Raw genomic sequence first — 22590 nt, forward strand, 5'->3', positions numbered from 1 at the left:
TAAACCAGAATTCCAATGCTCTTACCAGGAGTTTTAATTTTTAAAAAGATCCATGGATAATCCTGATACATAAAGACCAAGGATGCTTCTTCCTATTTTCTGTAATGTAAATCTATGCAAGTTAGAATTTTGGATATATTGCTGCTAAAACAAAAGGAGAACACACCCAAGGAATGAACTTATGATTGACGGATGCTGGCGAGACTGGAATGATTGGAAAATCTGACTAAAGAGATATTACACTTGCAGAATTCCAAAAAGAAAACACAACCCACAAGAGAAAACCATCAATGCTTGCTTATTTGCTTTCTTTCTGGCCAATAACTTTTCTAATTGAGGCTTTAGTGAAGGAGGAGTTATCTGTTATGCTGTTGAGAAGAAAAGCCAGCAGTCTGGAGCAAGATCTGAAAAAATATTCCAGTAACAGATAGAACATTGTTAATCTACTTTCCTTGAGGTATATTTAATATGGGGCCTGACTCCTTCCACAGTGCTGCTGAAAATCATGACATGAAAAGTATTTTAAGATTCTGAAAGCCAAACTAGCAACTAGCTCTGTGTTTTCTATCATTCCTTGGGATTCTGGATGGTCCAAACAAAAAATATAAAAAGGAACATAAAAAGAGACCGCATTTTCTAGCTACTGTTGCTCTCCCTAATAAATCACATTACTATTCATCATAACATACACCATACTTTAAGAAATCCCACTCAATGCTTCTGCTGAAGAGCGTACACTGAATTACTAAATTATGTGTGTGTGTGTGTCAGTCACTCAGTTGTGTTCGACTCTTTGTGACCCCATTGGAGTATAGTCCGCCAGGCTCCTCTGTTCTTGGGATTCTCCAGGCAAGAGTACTTAGAGTGCGTTGCCATTCTCCTCTCCAGGGGATCTTCCCAACCCAAGGATCGAACCCAGGTCTCCCTCATTGCAGGCAGATTCCTTACCATGTGAGCCACCAGGGAAGATTGAATTATATATAACCAGTAAAGTGAAGTGTGAGAAGCTCCAATAAACCTTCATACAAGCTGATCATGTTAAATGTAACAAAGTTCGCATATTTTGTGATTAACTGAACTTTGGATACTCAGTGACAGATCCACCTATAGCTGAATCTCATGGTCATGAGGTGATTAGCTTAAGTTTAACCAAAATAGTTAGAAAGCACAAGATGAAGGGAAAGTAAGTGACACAACAAATAGAGTTAGAGTAATGGGCAGTTTTATCAAATCAAGAATAGGAATGAATTTCTTTTAGACATATGGCAATCCTATTACAAAAAACCCTGGGGTCTTATTGCTCTCAGATTATATGTTCTGTTCTCATTCATCTAGTCAACTAATTTGTCCTCTAACTAAACGGCTTATTTTCTGAACTTTGTTGTTGGAGCATCAAATTGAATGAGAAATTTTCTGAACTTAAACTCCTGATACTGTATTCCAAAGGTTTACCTTGGGGATATGACATCATATAATGGTGAAACATGGCCTTCTATGTCAGAATTCAGAGGTTTTAAATTTTCTTCTGACTATTGATTAAGCATGATAGGCCTGAGCACATTTTTAACCTTCCTCAGCCTTAGAATTCTCTTCTTTAAAATAGTTTCAACGGCACTTAATTACCAGGACAATAGAGAGTAAAAAAAAAAAAAAAAATTGAGTATTACTCAATAAACCAGTGTGTCTTTCCTCTCTCTACCTCTTCCTTTCAGTAGATTAGCAAACCTGAGAATACTCATAATTATTTCACAGTCAGTTGGCATTTCTCCAGTACAAGTGCTGAGTAATTGGTGAGTCCTATTTTTAGTGCTTTTCTCTTGAAAGAAAGAAGAGAGAGAGGTAAAGTGCTTCTAGTCAAGCTGCTGCTGCTGCTGCTAAGTCGCTTCAGTCGTGTCCGACCCTGTGCGACCCCATAGACGGCAGTCCACCAGGCTCCGCCGCCCCTGGGATTCTCCAGGCAAGAACACTGGAGTGGGTTGCCATTTCCTTCTCCAGTGCATGGAAGTGAAAAGTGAAAGTGAAGTCGCTCAGTCATGTCTGACTCTTAGCGACCCCATGGACTGTAGCCTACCAGACTCCTCCGTCCATGGGATTTTCCAGGCAAGAGTACTGGAGTGGGTTGCCATTGCCTTCTCCTCTTCTAGTCAAGAGTAAGCTTAAATTACATGGCATCACTCAAGATTAATTTATTTTATTAATAATAATTATATGATCTGTCATATACTAGTGCTCAACAAGAGAAAACTAGACTGGAAAATTAACAAGGTGGAAATTAACAGGCCTTGGGCCTTGGGAACACTACCTGTCTGGGAATGGCTTCCACTTTCAAAGGCTGAAAACTCCTAGCTTGAAAATGTTTGCATCTTTAAGAAAAGTCATTTTTAATCATAGTGAGAATAACTAAGAAAAGAAAATGGATAAATTTGAGTTCACTCAAAGAAAACTAAACTTCACCATAAAAATAACTTTTATCAGTTTTGAATTCTTTATTTCTATTAACTACTCTTTATATATATATATTCTAGACCACTCCTATAAACTCATATATATTCAGGTATATATACATATTTATACATGATTCATGGGGAAACCCGTAAACTGTCCTACCACATTAAAAACCTACTTAATGATTTGTGAAAGCTCTCTTTTCTTTGCTGTTCTTGAAGGCTGTAACCTATAGACTGAAGGATATTTAGGGTGTAGAATATGGGTATTCAGAGTTTTTGTGCTATGAAATTAGCAGTTTCGAGCCAGCAGATGACTCCTTGATTTAATTGGATTCTAAATACACAAATTTCAGTAAGAATTGTTGGTAAGGGAAAAGGATAGAGCCTAATATTTGTTATGGGTTCAAGTATTTGCTCTAACTCTGTGTTAAATTAAGAAGTAAAAAAACAATGAATGAAACAAAGCCAAATCCCTACTTCTGACGCTTGAGATATAATTTGTTAATTTTTCCATCATGCAAAATTTAACCTTCTTCTGTTTGTCCAGTTTTAAAAAAAAATGTGCTTTATGAATACGCACAGACACCTGCAGTTCGATCCTTTTTACTACTTCCACAACTTTTCTCTATTCAAAACTTAAAAACCATATATTAAAAATAAGTCAGCCAACTGATCAGTCTCTTTAAACCAGCAAAGAGCAGAGGCAAAGCTCAGTGAAGAATAGTATTAACTGTTTTCGTGCTGATAGGTTTGGTAACTTAAACTGTGACTTTAAGAAATAAATGGGCAGAAGACCTGAATAGACATTTCTCCAAAGAAGACATTGTTGTTATTTGGTCTCTAAGTCATGTCCAACTCTTTTCTGACCTCATGGACTGTAGCTGCCAGGCTACTCTGCACATGGGATTTCCCAGGCAAGAATACTGGAGTGGGTTGCCATTTTCTTCTCCAGGGGATCTTCATGACCAAGGGATTGAACCCCCATCTCCTGCATTGGCAGGCAGATTCTTTACCACTGAGCCACCAGGGAAGCCCAGAGAAGACATACAGATGGCCAACGAACACAAGAAAATATTCTCAATACTGCTTATTATCAGAGAAATGCAAGCCAAGACTATAATGAGGTATCACCTCACATCAGTCAAAATGATCATCATCAAAAAAATCTATAAAAATAAATGCTGGAGAGGATGCAGAGAAAAGGGAACTCTCTTACATTGTCGGTGGGAATTTACAGCGTTACAGCCAATATGGAGAGTGGTATGAAATTCCTTTAAATACTTGGAATAAAATTACTGTATGACCCAGCAATTCCACTACTGTGCATGAACCCTGAAAAAAACCATAATTCAAAAAGACACATGTACTCCAATATTCATAGAAGCACTATTCACAATAGTCAGGACATGGAAGCAAAGTAGATGTCTACTGACAGATGAATGGATAAAGAAGTTGTGGTATATTTATACAATGGAATATTACTCAGCCATACAAAGGAATGAATGTGAGTCAATTGAGCTGAGTTGGATGAACTAGAGCCTGTTATACAGAGTGCAATAAGTCATAAAGAGAAAAACAAACATCATATATTAATGCATATATATGGAATCAGAAAAACAGTACTGATGAATATGTTTTGCAGGGCAGGAATAGAGAGTCAGACGTAGAGAATGGACTTGTGGACACAGCAGGAGAAGGAGAGGGTGGGATGAATAGAAAGAGCCTCATCGACATATATACACCACCATGTGTAAAACAGACAGCTGGTGGGAGGCTGCTGTTTAACACAAGGGGCCCAGCCTGGCGATCTGTAAGGACCTAAAGGGGTGGGATGAGGAATGTGGGAGGGAGTTTCAAGAGAGAGGTGGTACACACATACTTACAGCTGTTTTGCATTGCTGTACAGGGCTTCCCTGGTGGCTCAGAGGTTAAAGCATCTGACTCCAATGCGGGAGACCCAGGTCGATCCCCAGGTCAGGAAGATCCTCTGGAGAAGGAAATGGTAACCCAACTCCAGTACTCTTGCCTGGAGAATCCCATGGACGGAGAAGCCTGGTAGGCTACAGTCTATGGGGTCTCAAAGAGTCAGACACGACAGAGCAACTTCACCTTCACAGCAGAACCAATACAACTTTGTAAAGAACTTATCCTTCAATATAAAAAAAGATTAAACAACAACAGCAAAAAATCTAAGAAATACTAGAAGAGGAAAAGTTTGAACTATTTCCTGTTTGTCAGCTCCAACCTAAAGAAATACATGGCAGATTTTTACAATTCCCATGAAAAATGTACACAGAATACCTGGGGTAATTTTATTTAGAGAGTATTATTAACATGGTTGTGAGACAATTAAAAATAATGCAGAAATACTCCACACTCTGTCTCAATTTGACAGAATAAATTGACCAAACATATTAGACATAGGCATCACAAATAATCTGTTGAATAAATGAATTCTGACAAATCCTGCTCATTTTCATTTTAGTGATGTCATTTTGTGTAACGTTACTCCTTACGTTATATGGCTTTCAAAGGTAAACCTAGCCTTAGGCAGACAACTCATGTAATACATTTTTATGACAACAAATACGTTACCAAGCACAATTTTAGCAGACAGCAAGTGAAAAATTGTCAAACCAATGAAAATAAAATCTTCATTCTTTCAGCTGTTTTGAAGTTTTATTACTTCTTCTCATACTCATCGGCTTAGATATTACCAGTGTACATAATATTATTCTATTTGACATCATTTTCTTTCCACCCTAGGAATAAAGTAACTGCAGCTGACTTTAATTTTAATAGAGAATGATAAATGTGAAAAGGAAGCAAGAGTATATAGATGTTATCTACCTTTCATTAGAAAAACTGTTCACACAATCATTATATAAGATAATTATATTTCCATAGAGAGTTGTAACATATTACAATTGTGGACAAATGATTAAAACAAGAGAATTGTGTACAAACGTAAGTTATCTCCAAGGGTCTGAGACAAGTTGCTTCACACTCCTTACTCCCCAGAAAGCAATGCAGATGGAAAAAAATATCTGAAGAAATAAAACACAGAGAGGAAGAACAATTAAAATGGATTCAACACTTCAGTTCAACTGAGTTAGAAATTCTAGGGGAAAGTGAATAAACGTATTTTAAACAATTAAATTATTCAAATTTAACCTAGCGGTTGTTCAGTAATAGAATTTAGCCAATCCAGCTTAAAACACATTATATGAAGAGTAGGATTAAAAAGCTCTGTTTCTGCGGCTTAAAAAAATACCGTCACAGATCTGGGTCATTTCTAGGGATGAGGCTATAAAATTAGTGAATGAAACAGAACTGCCTTCTGGCACTTGGAAGATGTCTTCTGGCATTTGCAACATGCAACATACTGCATGTTGTTTGTATTGTACTAAACAACCTCATTATTTATATAGTTTAAGAAGCCTTTGGAAAAGGAGAAATAAAAATGTTATTAAGGAATCATTCCTCTCTGAGGCAATGTGACCTAGCATATCATGAACTTCACCCAATATGAATTAGATTTTAAAGACTGCTGACTTAACTTCTTAGTCTCTTGATCTTACCAGATATAAAACTGTAACTGCAAAATTCTCTTTAAAATTTAAGAAACTGCTGAATCATGATAAGCAGCCATAAGAGTTCACTGAGTTTATTCCTTTTGCTTTCAAGTGACACCGCATATTCCCAATAAATCATCAAAATTTAGCCAAATAAAATTGTTGAGTTCTTATAGTCCTAACACGAATAATTCCGCCATCCTCAGTAAGAGTTCACAGGTTGCAGAATTCCTCACTGTGTGTCATCTAAATGCCATAGTGACCCAAACACACTCCTCTTTGACTCTTCTTGAGGTAACATCTAGGCACTAGTCATAGTCGTACACCTAGGAGGTTTCCAAAGTCAACCTTTCCCTTTATCTATGCATTAAATTAAGCTATATGATTTTACTTTCATGATCCTCACATTTTAGGTGTTATTAGAGTGATGATGAAAAATGCTCAAACAGCTGGGGACATGTGGATAGCTGTGAAAGTTTCTCAATATTTTCTTTTATTGTGCAAACTTCTTCAAAAGATTAAAATAGGACCATGTGCCTCTTCCCCGAAAGATCACTATTACTGAAAGATCCAGTAAAATGCATACAAAGAAACATGTTTAAGTAAAAAGATGAAGGCATGGGGAATGTTTTGCGGTTTTGCGGTGACAGACTAAAATGAAGCCAAAGCTGCTGGCTGAGGCCAGTCATGCAGTCACAGAAAATACCTTGAACTCCTGTGATTTTGCTATTAAAGCCTGGATATGAAAATAACAACAAGACCTTCTTAAACCTGGATATTTAGATTAGATGGATAATTAGATTATAGGTTGTTCAGTTTCACATGAACCTTCTTTTTCTACAGAACCATTATCCTTCATTAACTAATGTGATAGTTTTATTCAAATCCATGTATTACTTCCAGCCTATAACATCAACAGTATAAAAAAAAGTAGCAAGACTAAAATAAAAAGTTATATTGAGGCAGGAGTTAAGAATAACATTAACATTCTGGAGTTGCCTCAGAAATCAAATGCAGTTTATTTAAAGGCTGGTTTTGATTTTGTTTCTTTTGACTGTGATTCAAGTAAAATGACCTCATGGGATTTCTCATGGTGGTACCAAGCAAAGTAATATCAAGAAAAGGAAGTATTTGTGAAAGGTAGTAGACTGCACAGTGAATTACATTTATATATGAATATGGGTTAGTGGTGACAGAGGGATAGCTGAGAAGACAGTTTTCAAGTGGAACAGAGGTGATAAATCTATGATATCAGTGTAAATAGTTTAATTTAGGTCCATAATATTAATTGAGCAACTTGTGCTGTGCAAGGCACTGGGATCTGAAATATATTTGGCAGTAAAAGTTTTTATTGGTTTTGAAACTAATGCGTAGGGTCACATGGATTATTTCATTGGTTGAAGTCTAGGGAGTATGATTTCAGTGAAATCTGTAAAACTGTATGTACAATTTTGTGAGTCTGTCATAATTCTTCTGGTCCTTACTCTCTACCTACTAGATGATCTGTACTTTCATCTTGGGTCTCTGAAATATTAAGAACTTCTGATCTAACAAGAGAATGAAAAAGATTATAATTTAGTACATGCTTTTACTGTTAATTCACTACTTCTCAACTGTATCTTTCTACTATAATTCCAGTACTACTTTCTTAAGGAGCTGTTCCTAACTGAAACACAGGGATCTTGTCTTTTCCAATTAACCAAACTGCTTTTAGGGCTTTCCTGGTGGCTCAGATGGTAAAGAATCTGCTTGTAATGAGGGAGACCTGGGTTCGATCCCTGGGTTGGGAAGATCTCCTGGAGAAGAGAATGCCAACCCACTCCAGTATTTTTGTCTGGAGAATTCCATGGACAGAGGAGCTTAGCAGGCTACAGTCCAAGTGGTCACAAAGAGTCGGACACAATTGAGCTTCTTACCAAAAAATGCAATGTTGCACAGTTTGTGGTTTTGTTTTCTGTTTTTGGTTTCCTATTTTTTTTCAGGCCCCTTGTGTTACCACTCCAAGTAGATGGAGAAGAAAAGCTAATGAAGAACAGGGATCAGATTCACATTCAAGATTAATGTGCAGAGACCCTTGCTTAGGCTTGGCACTGTCTTAGGTGCCTTTACTAGATTATAATGTTTTATTTTCATGGCAAACTTGGGAGAATTAGCAAACAGTTTGTTGGTGAGCAATGGGAACTCATCGTTTATGTGTTTTACCAAGGAGTAAATATTAAATATCAGAATATTAATCATGAAATATTAAATATCAGAACTGTTGTGATGTTTTTTGTTTACTTAATGACCTCCAGAAAATCAAACTACACATCCTGGAAAATTAGTTCAGTGAATGTGTACATCAATAATGAATTCATTTTCTCTTTTAGTAATCACCTATATTTTTTGCCAGTAACTACTAGATTGCTAAGACCTTTTCACAATCAATATTTTAAGCACAAAGTGGATTTTTTAAAATATATAATGAAATCCAAATTGGCACACGATCATAGAAAGTAAACACAATGAATAGGTCCTTCTCAAAATATTCATGACTGAACTAGACACCCCGTTTTATTAGAAAATAGTTAAGGAAGAAAACACTGATTTGCTTTTATATTTTTCAGTGTGTTTATATATATAATAGATATAAACATGTATTTCATATATAATTTTAACATGGAAAATTACTTAACATGGACTCAGTATGATCACTTGATTACTACAGTCATTTCATTTAAAATTTTCCCTCATCCAACCTTTCTCTCAATTTTTGTATTAGGCTGTTCCTTTTAGTTCTCCATATTTGATCAGGTTAAATGTGTCATTCAAGATTAAATATTCATTAAAATATTTCTCAATCAACTATTTGTACAATGAAGGCAAGAGAACCACTACTTAGGCTAGTGTAAGAGTAAATGGCAACCATAGCATTTTTTTTTTTTTACAATATTCTTCCTTAATCTCTAGATATGATGTTTCCGGATACATAAACAAACTCAATGAACACTTATTTTACTCTAGGTCTGGGCAAGTCCCATGATTTTAACAGCTGGATTCAAAATATGAAACAGAGGAAGTTCATTCTTGGTGTCAAGCCCTCCCCATGTAACACATCATTAGTGGCCCTTGTCTTCAGGCTATTTCCTTGACTTCCCAGAGCCCTGGACTCTGATGCTTGAACTTTGGCCTGTACAGATGCTCTCCACGTTTTCTCCACCCCTTTCCCCAAAGTTCATCATCTGGCAGGTGGCTAATCTGAGCCATTAATCTATAATAAAATGTCAGTGGGAACTGACATGTCATTGTGCTGCTCCTCCCTGTTAGATAGAGACCTTATTAAAAATGGAGCAAATCTGGCATCTAATGTTTTTAACTTTTAAAAATTGAAATACAGTTAATTTACAATTTTGTGCTAATTTCAGGTATACAGCAAAGTGATTCAGTTATATATATATATATATATATATATATATATATATATCTTCTTTTTCAGATTCTTTTCCATTATAGGTTATTACAAGATACTGAGTATAGTTCCCTGTGCTATACAGTTGGTCATTGTTGGTTATCGATTTTATATTCAGTAGTGTGTATATGTTAATCTTAAACTCCTAATTTATCTCTCATCCCTCCCCCTCTATCCTCTTTGGTAACCATACATTTGTTTTCTATGTCTGTGAGTCTATTTCTGTTTCATAAATAAGTTCATTTGTGTTTTATTTTTAGATTCCACATATAAGTGATATCATATAATATTCGTCTTACTTCCTTTAATAAGGTAATCTTTACGCTCATCTATGCTGCAGCAAATAGTATGATTTCACTTTTTTATGGCAGAGTAATATTCTATTGCCTTCAAACTGTGGTACTGGAGAAGACTTCCAAGCCCCTTGGACAGCAAGGAGATCAAACTAGTCAATCTTAAAGGAAATCAACCCTGAATATTCATTGGAAGGACTGATGATGAAGCTGAAGCTCCAGTACTTTGGTCATCTGATACGAACAGCTGACTCACTGGAAAGGTCCCTGATGCTGGGAAAGATTGAACACAGGAGAAGAGGTGTCAGTGGATGGGATGGCTGGATGCCATCACCGATGCAGTGGACATGAACTTGAGCAAATTTTTGCAGATGGTGAGGGCCAGGGAGGCCTGGCTTGCCGCAGTCCATGGAGTCACAAAGAGTTGGACACAACTGGGCGACTGAACAACAACAATATTCTATTGTATATATGTACCTCATCTTCCTTATCCATCAAGCTGTCAATGGAAATTTAGGTTGCTTCTGTATCTTGGCTACTGTAAACAGTGCTCCTGAAAATTGGCATGTAAGTATCTTTTTGAATTATGGTTTTCTGTATGCTATGCTATGCTAAGTCACTTCAGCCGTGTCTGACTCTGTGCGACCCCATAGACGGCAGCCCACCAGGCTCCCCCGTCCCTGGGATTCTCCAGGCAAGAACACTGGAGTGGGTTGCCATTTCCTTCTCCAATGCATGAAAGTGAAAAGTGGAAGTGAAGTCCCTCAGTCGTGTCCGATTCTTAGCAACCCCATGGACTGCAGCCTAACAGGCTCCTCTGTCCATGGGATTTTCAAAGCAAGAGTACTGGAGTGGGGTGCCATTTCCTTCTCAGATGGTTTTCTCTAGATATATACAAAGAGTGGGACTGCAGGATCATATGGTAATACTATTTTTAGTTTTATAAAGGTACCTCCATACTGTTCTTCACAGTGGCTGCACCGATTTACCTTCTCACCAACTGTGTATAAAAGGAAATTGTTAGTTGCTCAGTCATTTCCAATGCTTTGCAATCCCATGACTGTAGCTTACCAGTCTCCTCTGCCCATGGAATTCTCTAGGCAAGAATACTGCAGTGGGTTGCATTCCCTTCTCCAGGAAATCTTCCCAATCCAGGAATCAAACCCAGGCAGATTCTTTACTGTCTGAGCCACCAGGGAAACCCAACAGTGAAGAAGGGTTCCTTTTTATCCACACCCTCTCCAACATCTATTATTTGTAGATATTTTAATGATAGCCATTCTCACTGGTGTAAAGTGATACCTCATTTTCATTTTGATTTGTATTTTTCTAATAATTAGATATGTTGAGCATCTTTTCATGTGCTTGTTGTCTATCAGTTTGCATTCTTTGGAAAAATGTCTGTTTAGGCCTTCTGTCCATTTTTGTTTGGGTTTTTTTTTTTTTTTTTTTTGGTATTAAGCTATATGAGCTGTTTGTGTATTTTTTGAAATTAATCCCTTATCAGTAGCATTGTTTGTAAATATTTTCCTCCCACTCCATATGCCATCTTTTCATTTTGTTTATAGACTAAATTTGCTCTGCAAAAGCTTTAAGTTTAATTAGGTCCCATTTGTTTACTTTTGTTTTTGTTTCTATTACTCTAGGGGATGGATCCTCCCAAAAATACTCCTGCAATTTATGTCAAAGAGTGTACTGCCTATGTTTTCTCTAGGAGTTTTACAGTATCCAGTCTTACATGTATGTCTTTAATCCATTTTTAGTTTATTTTTATAGAGGGTGTAAAAGTATGTTCTAATTTTGTTATCTTACAAGTAGCTGCCCAGTTTTCCCAGCACCACTTTTTGAAGAGACAGTCTTTTCTCCATTTTATATTCTTGCTTCCTTTGTCATAGATTAATTGACCAGAAGTGCCTGGGTTTATTTATGGGCTTTCTATCTTGTTCCATTAATCTATATGTCTGTTTGGGTCATACATGTTTGGCCATATATAATTAATGGGTCTAGATTAACCCATTACTCTATATGTCTGTTTTTGTGCGAGTACCATACTGCTTTGATGACTGTAGCTTTGTAGTGTGGTCTGAAATCTATATGATATAATCTGTGTCATATCTGCATGGAGCAAGTTTATAGGTGTTATTTTTTTCCAACAACAATTGTTCACTTCCTATCTCTGTATCACATTTTGGTAATTCTCACAAATTTCACACTCATTATTATTGTATTTGTTACAGTGATCTGTGGTCTTTGATGGTACTCCTATAACTCACTAAAGGTTTAGGTTATGGTTAGCATTTTTAGCAATAAAGCATTTTTAATTAAGGTATGTAAAAGCCTTTGACTGTGTGGATCACAATAAACTGTAGAAAATTCTGAAAGAGATGGGAATACCAGATCACCTGATCTGCCTCTTGAGAAATTTGTATACAGCTCAGGAAGCAACAGTTAGAACTGGACATGAAACAACAGACTGGTTCCAAATAGGAAAAGGAGTTCGTCAAGGCTGTATATTGTCACCCTGTTTATTTAACTTATATGGAGAGTACATCATGAGAAATGTTGGACTGGAAGAAACACAAGCTGGAATCAAGATTGCAGGGAGAAATATCAATAACCTCAGATATGCAGATGACGTCACCCTTATGGCAGAAAGTGAAGAGGAACTCAAAAGCCTCCTGATGAAAGTGAAAGTGGAGAGTGAAAAAGTTGGCTTAAAGCTCAACATTCAGAAAACGAAGATCATGGCAACCGGTCCCACCACTTCATGGGAAATAGATGGGGAAACAGTGGAAACAGTGGCAGACTTTATTTTTCTGGGCTCCAAAATCACTACAGATGGTGATTGCAGCCATGAAATTAAAAGACGCTTACTCCTTGGAAGAAAAGTTATGACCAACCTAGATAGCCTATTGAAAAGCAGAGACATTACTTTGCCAACAAAGGTTCGTCTAGTCAAGGCTATGGTTTTTCCAGTGGTCATGTATGGATGTGAGAGTTGGACTGTGAAGAAGGCTGAGCGCCGAAGAATTGATGCTTTTGAACTGTGGTGTTGGAGAAGACTCTTGAGAGTCCCTTGGACTGCAAGGAGATCCAACCAGTCCATTCTGAAGGAGATCAGCCCTGGGATTTCTTTGGAGGGAATGATGCTAAAGCTGAAACTCCAGTACTTTGGCCACCTCATGTGAAGAGTTGACTCATTGGAAAAGACTCTGATGCTGGGAGGGATTGTGGACAGGAGGAGAAGGGGGACAACAGAGGATGAGATGGCTGGATGGCATCACTGACTCGATGGACGTGAGTCTGAGTGAACTCCGGGAGTTGGTGATGGACAGGGAGGCCTGGCGTGCTGCGATTCATGGGGCCGCAATGAGTTGGACAGGACTGAGCGACTGATCTGATCTGATCTGATATAAAGTCGTTAAAGACATGATTGAATTATACACTTAAGAGACTATAGGGTAAACATAATTTATCTGCAGTGGGAAACCAAAAAAATTGTGTAACTCATTTAGTGCAGTATTCCTTTACTATGGTGTTCTGGAACCAAATCTGTAATATCTCCAAAGTATGACTGTACTTCACTGTGTACATTTTCAGCCAAATTTAGACTTCTGTGTTGCTTTCCTAAAATTCTTCTGGAATGAATGTGCCTATTTAGTATCACTAACAAATCACACCCTACCTATAGAGTGAAGAGTATATTTTTATTTAAAAATTCTTTCTCTGATATTGGTGAAGTCCATAAGATACAAGTTAACTGGCTATTTAACACAAGGGTAACAACCACAACAGCAGCAATTTTTTTTAAGGGAAACACATTATTTGAAGAAAAATAAAACCAATTCTTTGTTAAGTATACTTTTGAAAAATATATATTTTTTAAAGATGACTACTATCTACTATATAGATAGGAATTTAAAATCAGACCTGAATGGATAAAAAATATCTCTATTTCCTATTAATGCAAGAGAATAAATAAACACAAACAGAACTAGAATAGAAAGTGAAGCCACATGTATTGAAGGTCCTTCTGAAATGAAAACATTTGAATATTGTTGTTGGTTAGTCACTAAGTTGTATATGACTCTTTGCCACCCCATGGATGTAGCCTGCCAGGCTCCTCTGTCCATGGGATTTCCCAGGCAAGAATACTGGAGTAGGTTGCCATTTCCTTCTCCAGGGGATCTTCCTGACCCAGGGATCAAACCCTAGTCTCCTGTTTAGCAGGCATATTCTTTACTACTGAGCCGCCTGCAAAGCCCTAAAATATATTAGATAACAATATTTTTTTTTCCCTAGAATTGTGCAAGAACACAATTTGACAAATTCCAACTCAAAATAAGTTGAGAACTATTGATTTTACTTCCAGTATATCCTATGTATGAACAAACTACTGAGTCATATGTAGACAAACAAAAGGCTTAAGAGAAATATTTCTAGACACTGCACCTTCTACTTGGAAGTCTTGTGTTCTCTGTTTTTATTTCTGTACTCTATGTAAGGGAAAGTATAATCACAGCTATGTTTAATAGAAAGTCTTATAAAGATTCATTACTATTTAGACACTAAATCAAACAGTATGATTTTACATTTGCTTAAAAGTATATATTAATGTTATTAATTAAGGAAGAACAATATGAAAAGAAAGTTCTTGTGAATGCCCATGTACTAACAGTGGCTTATTTGAAAAGAATATATGTTTTCCTCAATCATTAATATTTTCTGAAATTAATGTTTAAACAAGAGAATACAATAAACATACCACAATCGTGTTTTTAAAAAGAAAACACAAAATAAACAAAGTTTTAAAATAATTCAGCTGAACTCCAAAACCAGAAAAATCAGGTATTTTATTATTTTTCTACTCAGTGCGGGGCAAAGATCCAGGACAAAAAAAGTACTAAGTTAATTTAGACAGCAAAGGCAGAATCTTTATTACAACCATTTCTTCAGTTCCCCAGAGATAACTAACTCCTATTGCGTACAATAATTTATTCACATCTTAAATCTAAATTGCTCAAGAACATGTTTTTACTTTTCAGCAGTACTCCTATAGAATATCCTATTGTTTACTCAGACCACCTTGGAGATATCACAGTGACATTTGAAAGCCATAATATTAGTAAAAAGATTAGAGATCACTTTAGTTCAGTTCAGTTTAGTCACTCAGTGGTGTCCGACTCTTTGCAACCCCGTGAATCGCTGCACACCAGGCCTCCCTGTCCATCAGCAACTCCCAGAGTTCACTCAAACTCATGTGCATTGAGTCAGTGATGCCATCCAGCCATCTCATCCTCTGTCGTCCCCTTCTCCGCCTACCCCCAATCCCTCCCAGCATCAGGGTCTTTTCCAATGAGTCAACTCTTCGCATGAGGTGGCCAAAGTACTGGAGTTTCAGCCTCAGCATCAGTCCTTCCGATGAACACCCAGGACTGGTCTCCTTTAGGATGGACTGGTTGATCTCCTTGCAGTCCAAGGGACTCTCAAGAGTCTTCTCCAACACCACAGTTCAAAAGCATCAATTCTTCGGCACTCAGCCTTCTTCACAGTCCAACTCTCACATCCATACATGACCACTGGAAAAACCATAGCCTTGACTAGACAGACCTTTGTTGGCAAAGTAATATCTCTGCTTTTGAATATGCTATCTAGGTTGGTCATAACTTTCCTTCCAAGGAGTAAACGTCTTTTAATTTCATGGCTGCAATCACCATCTGCAGTGATTTTGGAGCCCAGAAAAAGAAAGTCTGACACTGTTTCCACTGTTTCCCCATCTATTTCCCATGAAGTGATGGGATCAGATGCCATGATCTTCGTTTTCTGAATGTTGAGCTTTAAGTCAACTTTTTCACTCTCCTCTTTCACTTTCATCAAGTGTTCTCCAAAACCTACCTACAATTCAGAGAATATACTGGAAGACAGTTGGCATCAACTAGCTACCGTGTATACAAAACCATCTGGTGGAAGCTGAATAAACCACAATTAGCATAAAGTGAAAATAGATGCTACATTTCTCAAAAACATCTGTGGACTCTTTCCTTTCTGAATTCAAAGTTATGAATAAAGTGTCTTTATAGATATATTATTTTAAATATTTCCAGTATTACCAACCATTCTCTATGAGTCCAGCCATCTGGTAACATGGATGTTTAAGTCCCTGGTGGCTCAGATGGTAAAGAATCGGCCTACAATGCAGGAGATCCAGGTTTGATCCCTGGGTCAGGAAGATCCCCTGGAGAAGTGAATAGCTACCCACTCCAGTATTCTGGCTTTGAGAATTCCATGGACAGAGGAGCCTGGCCAGCTGCCTGTCCATGGGGTCACAAAGAGTTGGATATGACTGAGTGACTAACACTTTCACTTTCTTTGATTATTTACTACATTCTTATCTTTCCTTATATGCAATGATGCATCTTCAATTTACACTGATTTCCTAAATATTTTCTCTAAATTTTCTAAATATTTTAATACATATACTCTCAATATCCAGGCTTCCTTCTTCTCAGTTTTTTCCAGATTAGTTTTGTTGTTGAAGTTTTTCAAAAGGACAGATACAAAGAAATACCCAACTTACCAGAAGTAACACATAGAGGAAAATTAGACAACCAAAGTTGATAAGACATGACTTATACTCAAAGTATGATCAGAATGCTTGCCTTGTCAAAACAGAAGCCTCACTTTATATTTTTCTAATTGTCCAATTTCTTAATGATAATGATGAAATTTTAGAAAGTTTTCTTGAACTACAGTAAACAATATGGAGACATGAAGACAGAATTATAATAAGGTCAAATTAATAACAGAACAGATATCACATGTGAGAATGATTATTCAGATGAATGATGACCATTCTTTTGGGAAAACATCTTAGGAAAGATATATTTTGTGGATACAGTCTTTTTACACTCATAGCCTTCCTCTTACACTTATTATGGAGCTACACATTTAAAAAATTTCTTTATGAATGTGAGAAGGGAAAAAATCAGGACAATAAAAAATGTTAAGGATAGTCTGCTTTGGTTTCTATAAAGTTGAGAATAAAACAAGAGTAGGAAGTATAAAGGAACTCAATGAACATTCAGATCAGATCAGATCAGATCAGTCGCTCAGTCGTGTCCGACTCTTTGCGACCCCATGAATCGCAGCACGCCAGGCCTCCCTGTCCATCACCAACTCCCGGAGTTCACTCAGACTCACGTCCGTTGAGTCAGTGATGCCATCCAGCCATCTCATCCTCTGTTGTCCCCTTCTTCTCCTGCCCCCAATCGCTCCCAACATTACCTAGTTTAACTCTGTGCTGAGACATTTTTATGTATTAAAATTAGCAATGGGTAAACCATTAAAAATAACCTGACTTCTTGTAATGTGCACTGACTTCACTTTTTTAAAAAGTATAATCCAATGAATTTAAAAATTACTTACTATTATAATTTTTACTTTTATATTTCTGCAAATAAGTCTAGTTATAACTAGAAATAAAATTTTATTTAGTTTTCCCAAATATCCCTCACATTGGCATAAACTTGTTTGCCTCATACCCAGTAGGTTTTGAAACTGAAGATTTTTGAATAAAATGTTGCTGGATTAATCATGGTCCTTAAGTGTCCTAACAGGACTCTCCATAATGCTAAAAAAACATGATATTTAATCTAAAATTCAAAGTACCACATCTTTCTAGTGCCTTTTCTGACTACTAAAATGAAAAGCACTTACATGTCAAAATCAGAGCTTTGCTTCAACAAAAATTATCAAGAAAATCATACAGTCCTAATCCATCAAAATGCCATTTTCCCTGGTAAATGAGAATTCCCTGCCATATAACCCTACCACAACAGCACACTGATTCTCAGTGTATCCTACATAGCAGTGCTCCTGGCATGTGTCTGACATAAATCAACACAGAAATAACTTTTAAAACTTGATGTACAAAAATTTGTATCTGGAAGAGAATATATTTACGCCTGCAGAATATCATTCAACACTGCTCATCCAGGACTTTGACCCTACTGTTAAAAAAAAAAAAAAAAGTTCTTTGTACTTGCCTTCTATCTAGGAAACCAAACAAGTCTCTTAAAGCAATGAGTTCATTTGTAGGGGGGTGGGGGGTTGGTGGGAAATGCCATGTTTACAGAAATAATAGTGATGTCTGGTTTTAAAAACAGGACAGTATATCTTGGAAGGATATGTTTTGCAAAGATCCTTTTGTATTGTTTTTGCTTGTGTCAAAGGAACGATTAGAGCCCCAGTAAATGGGAACTTCCCAGAGTAGGCTAAATAGAAGGCCACCAGCTCACATATGGCTTGCAGCTTGGGGGAGTTTCTCTCAATGTTCTGCCAGAGATGGGACTGCCCAAATGCTTTCTCGCGTAAGTCCTAAGTCGTAAACCGCATCCTCCTAGTCCAGCCATGCCGAAACTGGACCCAAGGGGATACAGAGTCTTGGCTGATGGGAAACAATGACTGCTTCCTAAGGAAGCCACAGCTGCTTTCCTGAGAGACACCCAGATGCCTGAATTTTTCCTTACTTTCCATTTCTGACTACCTGTTCTGGCAACAGTTCCAACAAAGGGTGAGGCAGGCAGCAGGCACCCAGCTGTTTTCAATAAGCCTTGGCAATGTAGGGACTGATTACATAAACACTACAAGCATTCAAAGAGCATATTTTCTAGCTTTTAAGCTATAATAAAAATGGTGTGCGCCTGTAGAAAAACTCTACATCTGCTCTGCTCCAAATAGTGATAATGACAACAGCAATGCTGATGATAAGGATAATACTAATAATGGCTTTAATTATGAAAGCAAGGATTATTATAGGAAACATGATAACATGAGCTGCTGGGAAACAGTTCAAATTATACAGAGAGAATTGGAAGGATGTGAAATTTCCACATTACGGGGTTGGTCAATGTTTCTTTATGAAACAGCAAGGTCAAAATGTGCACTCAACTGACTTGATTTCTTAGTTTTTCCCACAATCCTGGGCAAAAAACAATCAGATGTTGCATTATCACATAGGGTTCTCTTTATTTTACTATCAGGTCCAAAGACCAAGAGAAGATGTTGATTTACATTTTAATTAAGATGAATTTTTCTGGCTTAAAAAGTATAAATATAAATCTACTTCTTGGATTTGACAGTTGAAAACTGAAAGGTTTAAATAACTCACTCATGCCTATAGTTCACATATACAGGCTTATTATTTTTTAATTGTTTTCTATATTTGAAATATTAGATCAAGAATCTATATGAACAATGTAAGAAGTGAATTGGAGTTTCAGTAATCTATATTTCTACATGACTGCTCAATTTCCTGTACAAAAAAGTGATATCCCTGTTCCAAAGAACAGAATTGCATTAAACTTTTTTACCTTACACATTACTCATTTATTCTTACCTCATTAAGTCACAAAAATGAATGTTTGGCTAGGCCCATTCTCTTCAATATATCTATTGTTCTAGCCATAATTTTCTTACCTCCAAGATGTACTACATATTCTTTGATATGTATTTTAAATTGGACTCTTTCATAGAACAAATGATACAGAATAAAAACAACAGAGGGAATGTTTTTCAAATTGTTCTAGAAAAAAGTTTTGGACAGAGTGATCAATTGCAAACCCCAAAACAAAGCTCCTGACAGGAAATCTGAATATCAGGTATGAATGAGTGGAGGCGAAGAGTGATAAACCACATACACATGGGAATTAACTTGGGACAAAAGTGACCTTGGTCAAACCGGAACTCTGGAAAAAGAAGAAGAAGATTGGGTTGTCTCAACACAAATTATTTTACCCCAGAGATTACTTAGAATTTCAGTTTCTGCCTCTATAAAATGGGAAGAATAGTGTCCCTACTTTTCATAAGATTATGGTGAATACTGACTCATTTTCTCTAAAATTTAAAGCTATATAAAGATACAAGATGACTAAAGTATGTTAACTTTTGTGCTAAAAAGATTCAATAAATTAAAAGTGAAAACTGAGGGAAAGATAAGGAGATATAAATAATAGGCAGAATTTGGAACATTAGAGATTTTATAAATGCCAGCTCTGTGTCATTGATGGTCATAGTTAAAATGATGCTTTTAAAACTTGCCTATAATAACTGCAAGTAGAGTAGGATTTCAGTGGGTAAGTACAATATAGATTGATCATTGTCTGGAGTATTTCCATTATGTTTCTCATCCTGTAAGAGCATGGAAGTTCTATGTTCCTGATGAATTTTCATAACGCCAACCTTCTGAACTACATCTTTTAATGTCTTAAAGTGTCCTTAACTCTTTATTAAAAGAATTAAAAGAATTCTTTATGGAAAAGATAATAACTTTTAACAATCCTCCATTCCACACCTACTGCCAAACTACTGTTTTGATCTCTCATGTTACATTAAATTTCCTTCGCATAGCTAAAACTGTGTTAAAATAGTTGGCTTTTTATAGAGATGCTACCCAGAGGGATTCTGGGTAATATAATGGAAAATGTTTTTCTGAAAATTCCACAATAAATAACTAATTCCATAATGGTGGTATTTCTTAAAATACTTACTTTTGAGAAATGTTCAAAGATTATTTATTTAGTGCTAGGTGTGGCATCCATAAAAAATAATAGCATGAGTCCTAGTTCAAAGGTGAATGTACATATAAAAAAATTACATTGAATCTGTCCTGATTGGGTACCATACAGTTCATGAATATTTATCACACTCTTGTTTTATGCCAGGCATATCACTGCTGACAGAACTCACTGGTGAGCAGTATAGTCCCTGAATTCATGCAACTTAGAACTTCATGGTTTTTCATGAACATACTTATAAAAGACTGGTGTATATATGTGTATATATATATATATGTCCATATCCCTGGAGGAGAAAATGTTAACCCACTCCAGTGTTCTTGCATGGATAATCCCATGGACAGAGGAGACTGGTACTACAGTCTGTAGGGTCACAAAGAGTTGGACACAATTGACTGGCTGAGCATATATATATATATATATATATATATATATATGATGTGTTTGTGTGTGTGTGTATATATGTATATCAGAGATCAAATTGCTAACATCCGCTGGATCATAGAAAAAGCAAGAGAGTTCCAGAAAAACATCTATTTCTGCTTTATTGACTATGCCAAAGCCTTTGACTGTGTGGATCACAATAAACTGTGGAAAATTCTTCAAGAGATGGGAATACCAGACCACCTGATCTGCCTCGTGAGAAATTTGTATGCAGGTCAGGAAGCAACAGTTAGAACTGGACATGGAACAACAGACTGGTTCCAAATAGGAAAAGGAGTACGTCAAGGCTGTATATTGTCACACTGTTTATTTAACTTCTATGCAGAGTACATCATGAGAAACGCTGGACTGGAAGAAACACAAGCTGGAATCAAGATTGCCAGGAGAAATATCAATAACCTCAGATATGCAGATGACACCACCCTTATGGCAGAAAGTGAAGAGGAACTCAAAGGCCTCTCGATGAAAGTGAAAGTGGAGAGTGAAAAAATTGGCTTAAAGCTCAACATTCAGAAAATGAAGATCACGGCATCCGGTCCCATCACTTCATGGGAAATAGATGGGGAAACAGTGGAAACAGTGTCAGACTTTATTTTTCAGGGCTCCAAAATCACTACAGATGGTGACTGCAGCCATGAAATTAAAAGACGCTTCCTCCTTGGAAGGAAAGTTATGACCAACCTAGATAGCATATTCAAAAGCAGAGACATTACTTTGCCAACAAAGGTCCGTCTAGTCAAGGCTATGGTTTTTCCTGTGGTCATGTATGGATGTGAGAGTTGGACTGTGAAGAAGGCTGAGCGCCAAAGAATTGATGCTTTTGAAGTGTGGCTTTGGAGAAGACTCTTGAGAGTCCCTTGGACTGCAAGGAGATCCAACCAGTCCATTCTGAAGGAGATCAGCCCTGGGATTTCTTTGGAGGGAATGATGCTAAAGCAGAAACTCCAGTACTTTGGCCACCTCATGGGAAGAGTTGACTCATTGGGAAAGATTCTGATGCTGGGAGGGATTGGGGGCAGGAGGAGAAGGGGACGACAGAGGATGAGATGGCTGGATGGCATCGCTGACTCGATGGATGTGAGTCTGAGTGAACTCTGGGAGTTGGTGATGGACAGGGAGGCCTGGCATGCTGCGATTCATGGGGTCACAAAGAGTTGGACATGACTGAGCGACTGATCTGATCTGATGTTATTTATAAATCTTCAGGTCAAATTTTCTTCACAATAATGAAGTTAAATATAAAATAAAAATGATTTACTAAAGCAAGGTCAATCACAGAGTTATGTTAACTCACTCACTGTACAAGTTTTTTAATGCTGGTATGCCTAAGTAGCTTCACCTGAAGAGTGTGGATAATCTTTCAGTTACTGGAGTAATTAAATTAATGTTCAGTTCAGTTCAGTTCAGTCGCTCAGTCGTGTCCGACTCTGCGACCCCATGAATCGCAGCACGCCAGGCCTCCCTGTCCATCACAAACTCCCGGAGTTCACTCAAACTCACGTCCATCGAGTCGGTGATGCCATCCAGCCATTTCATCCTCTGTTGTCCCCTTCTCCTCCTGCCCCCAATCCCTCCCAGCATCAGAGTCTTTTTCAATGAGTGAACTCTTTGCATGAGGTGGCCAAAGTACTAGAGTTTCAGTTTTAGCATCATTCCTTCCAAAGAACCCCCAGGGCTGATCTCCTTTAGAATGGACTGGTTGGATCTCCTTGCAGTCCAAGGGACTCTCAAGAGTCTTCTCCAACACCACAGTTCAAAAGCATCAATTCTTCGGTGCTCAGCTTTCTTCACAGTCCAACTCTCACATCC

General features: G+C 37.2%; 1 protein-coding gene across 1 annotated transcript in view; it reads right to left on the reverse strand.

Moving 5' to 3' along the window:
- Positions 1 to 5105: 5105 nt before the first annotated feature.
- Positions 5106 to 22590, reverse strand: part of AGMO (alkylglycerol monooxygenase) — a 389432-nt gene continuing 371947 nt past the window's right edge. Inside the window, exon 13 of the mRNA NM_001192973.2 lies at positions 5106 to 5494. Coding sequence (NP_001179902.1) covers positions 5420 to 5494 — 75 coding nt within the window. The 3' untranslated portion in view covers positions 5106 to 5419. The remainder of the gene's footprint in view (positions 5495 to 22590) is intronic.

Source organism: Bos taurus, chromosome 4 (genome assembly GCF_002263795.3).
Source record: "Bos taurus isolate L1 Dominette 01449 registration number 42190680 breed Hereford chromosome 4, ARS-UCD2.0, whole genome shotgun sequence".
Lineage (NCBI taxonomy): Eukaryota > Metazoa > Chordata > Mammalia > Artiodactyla > Bovidae > Bos > Bos taurus.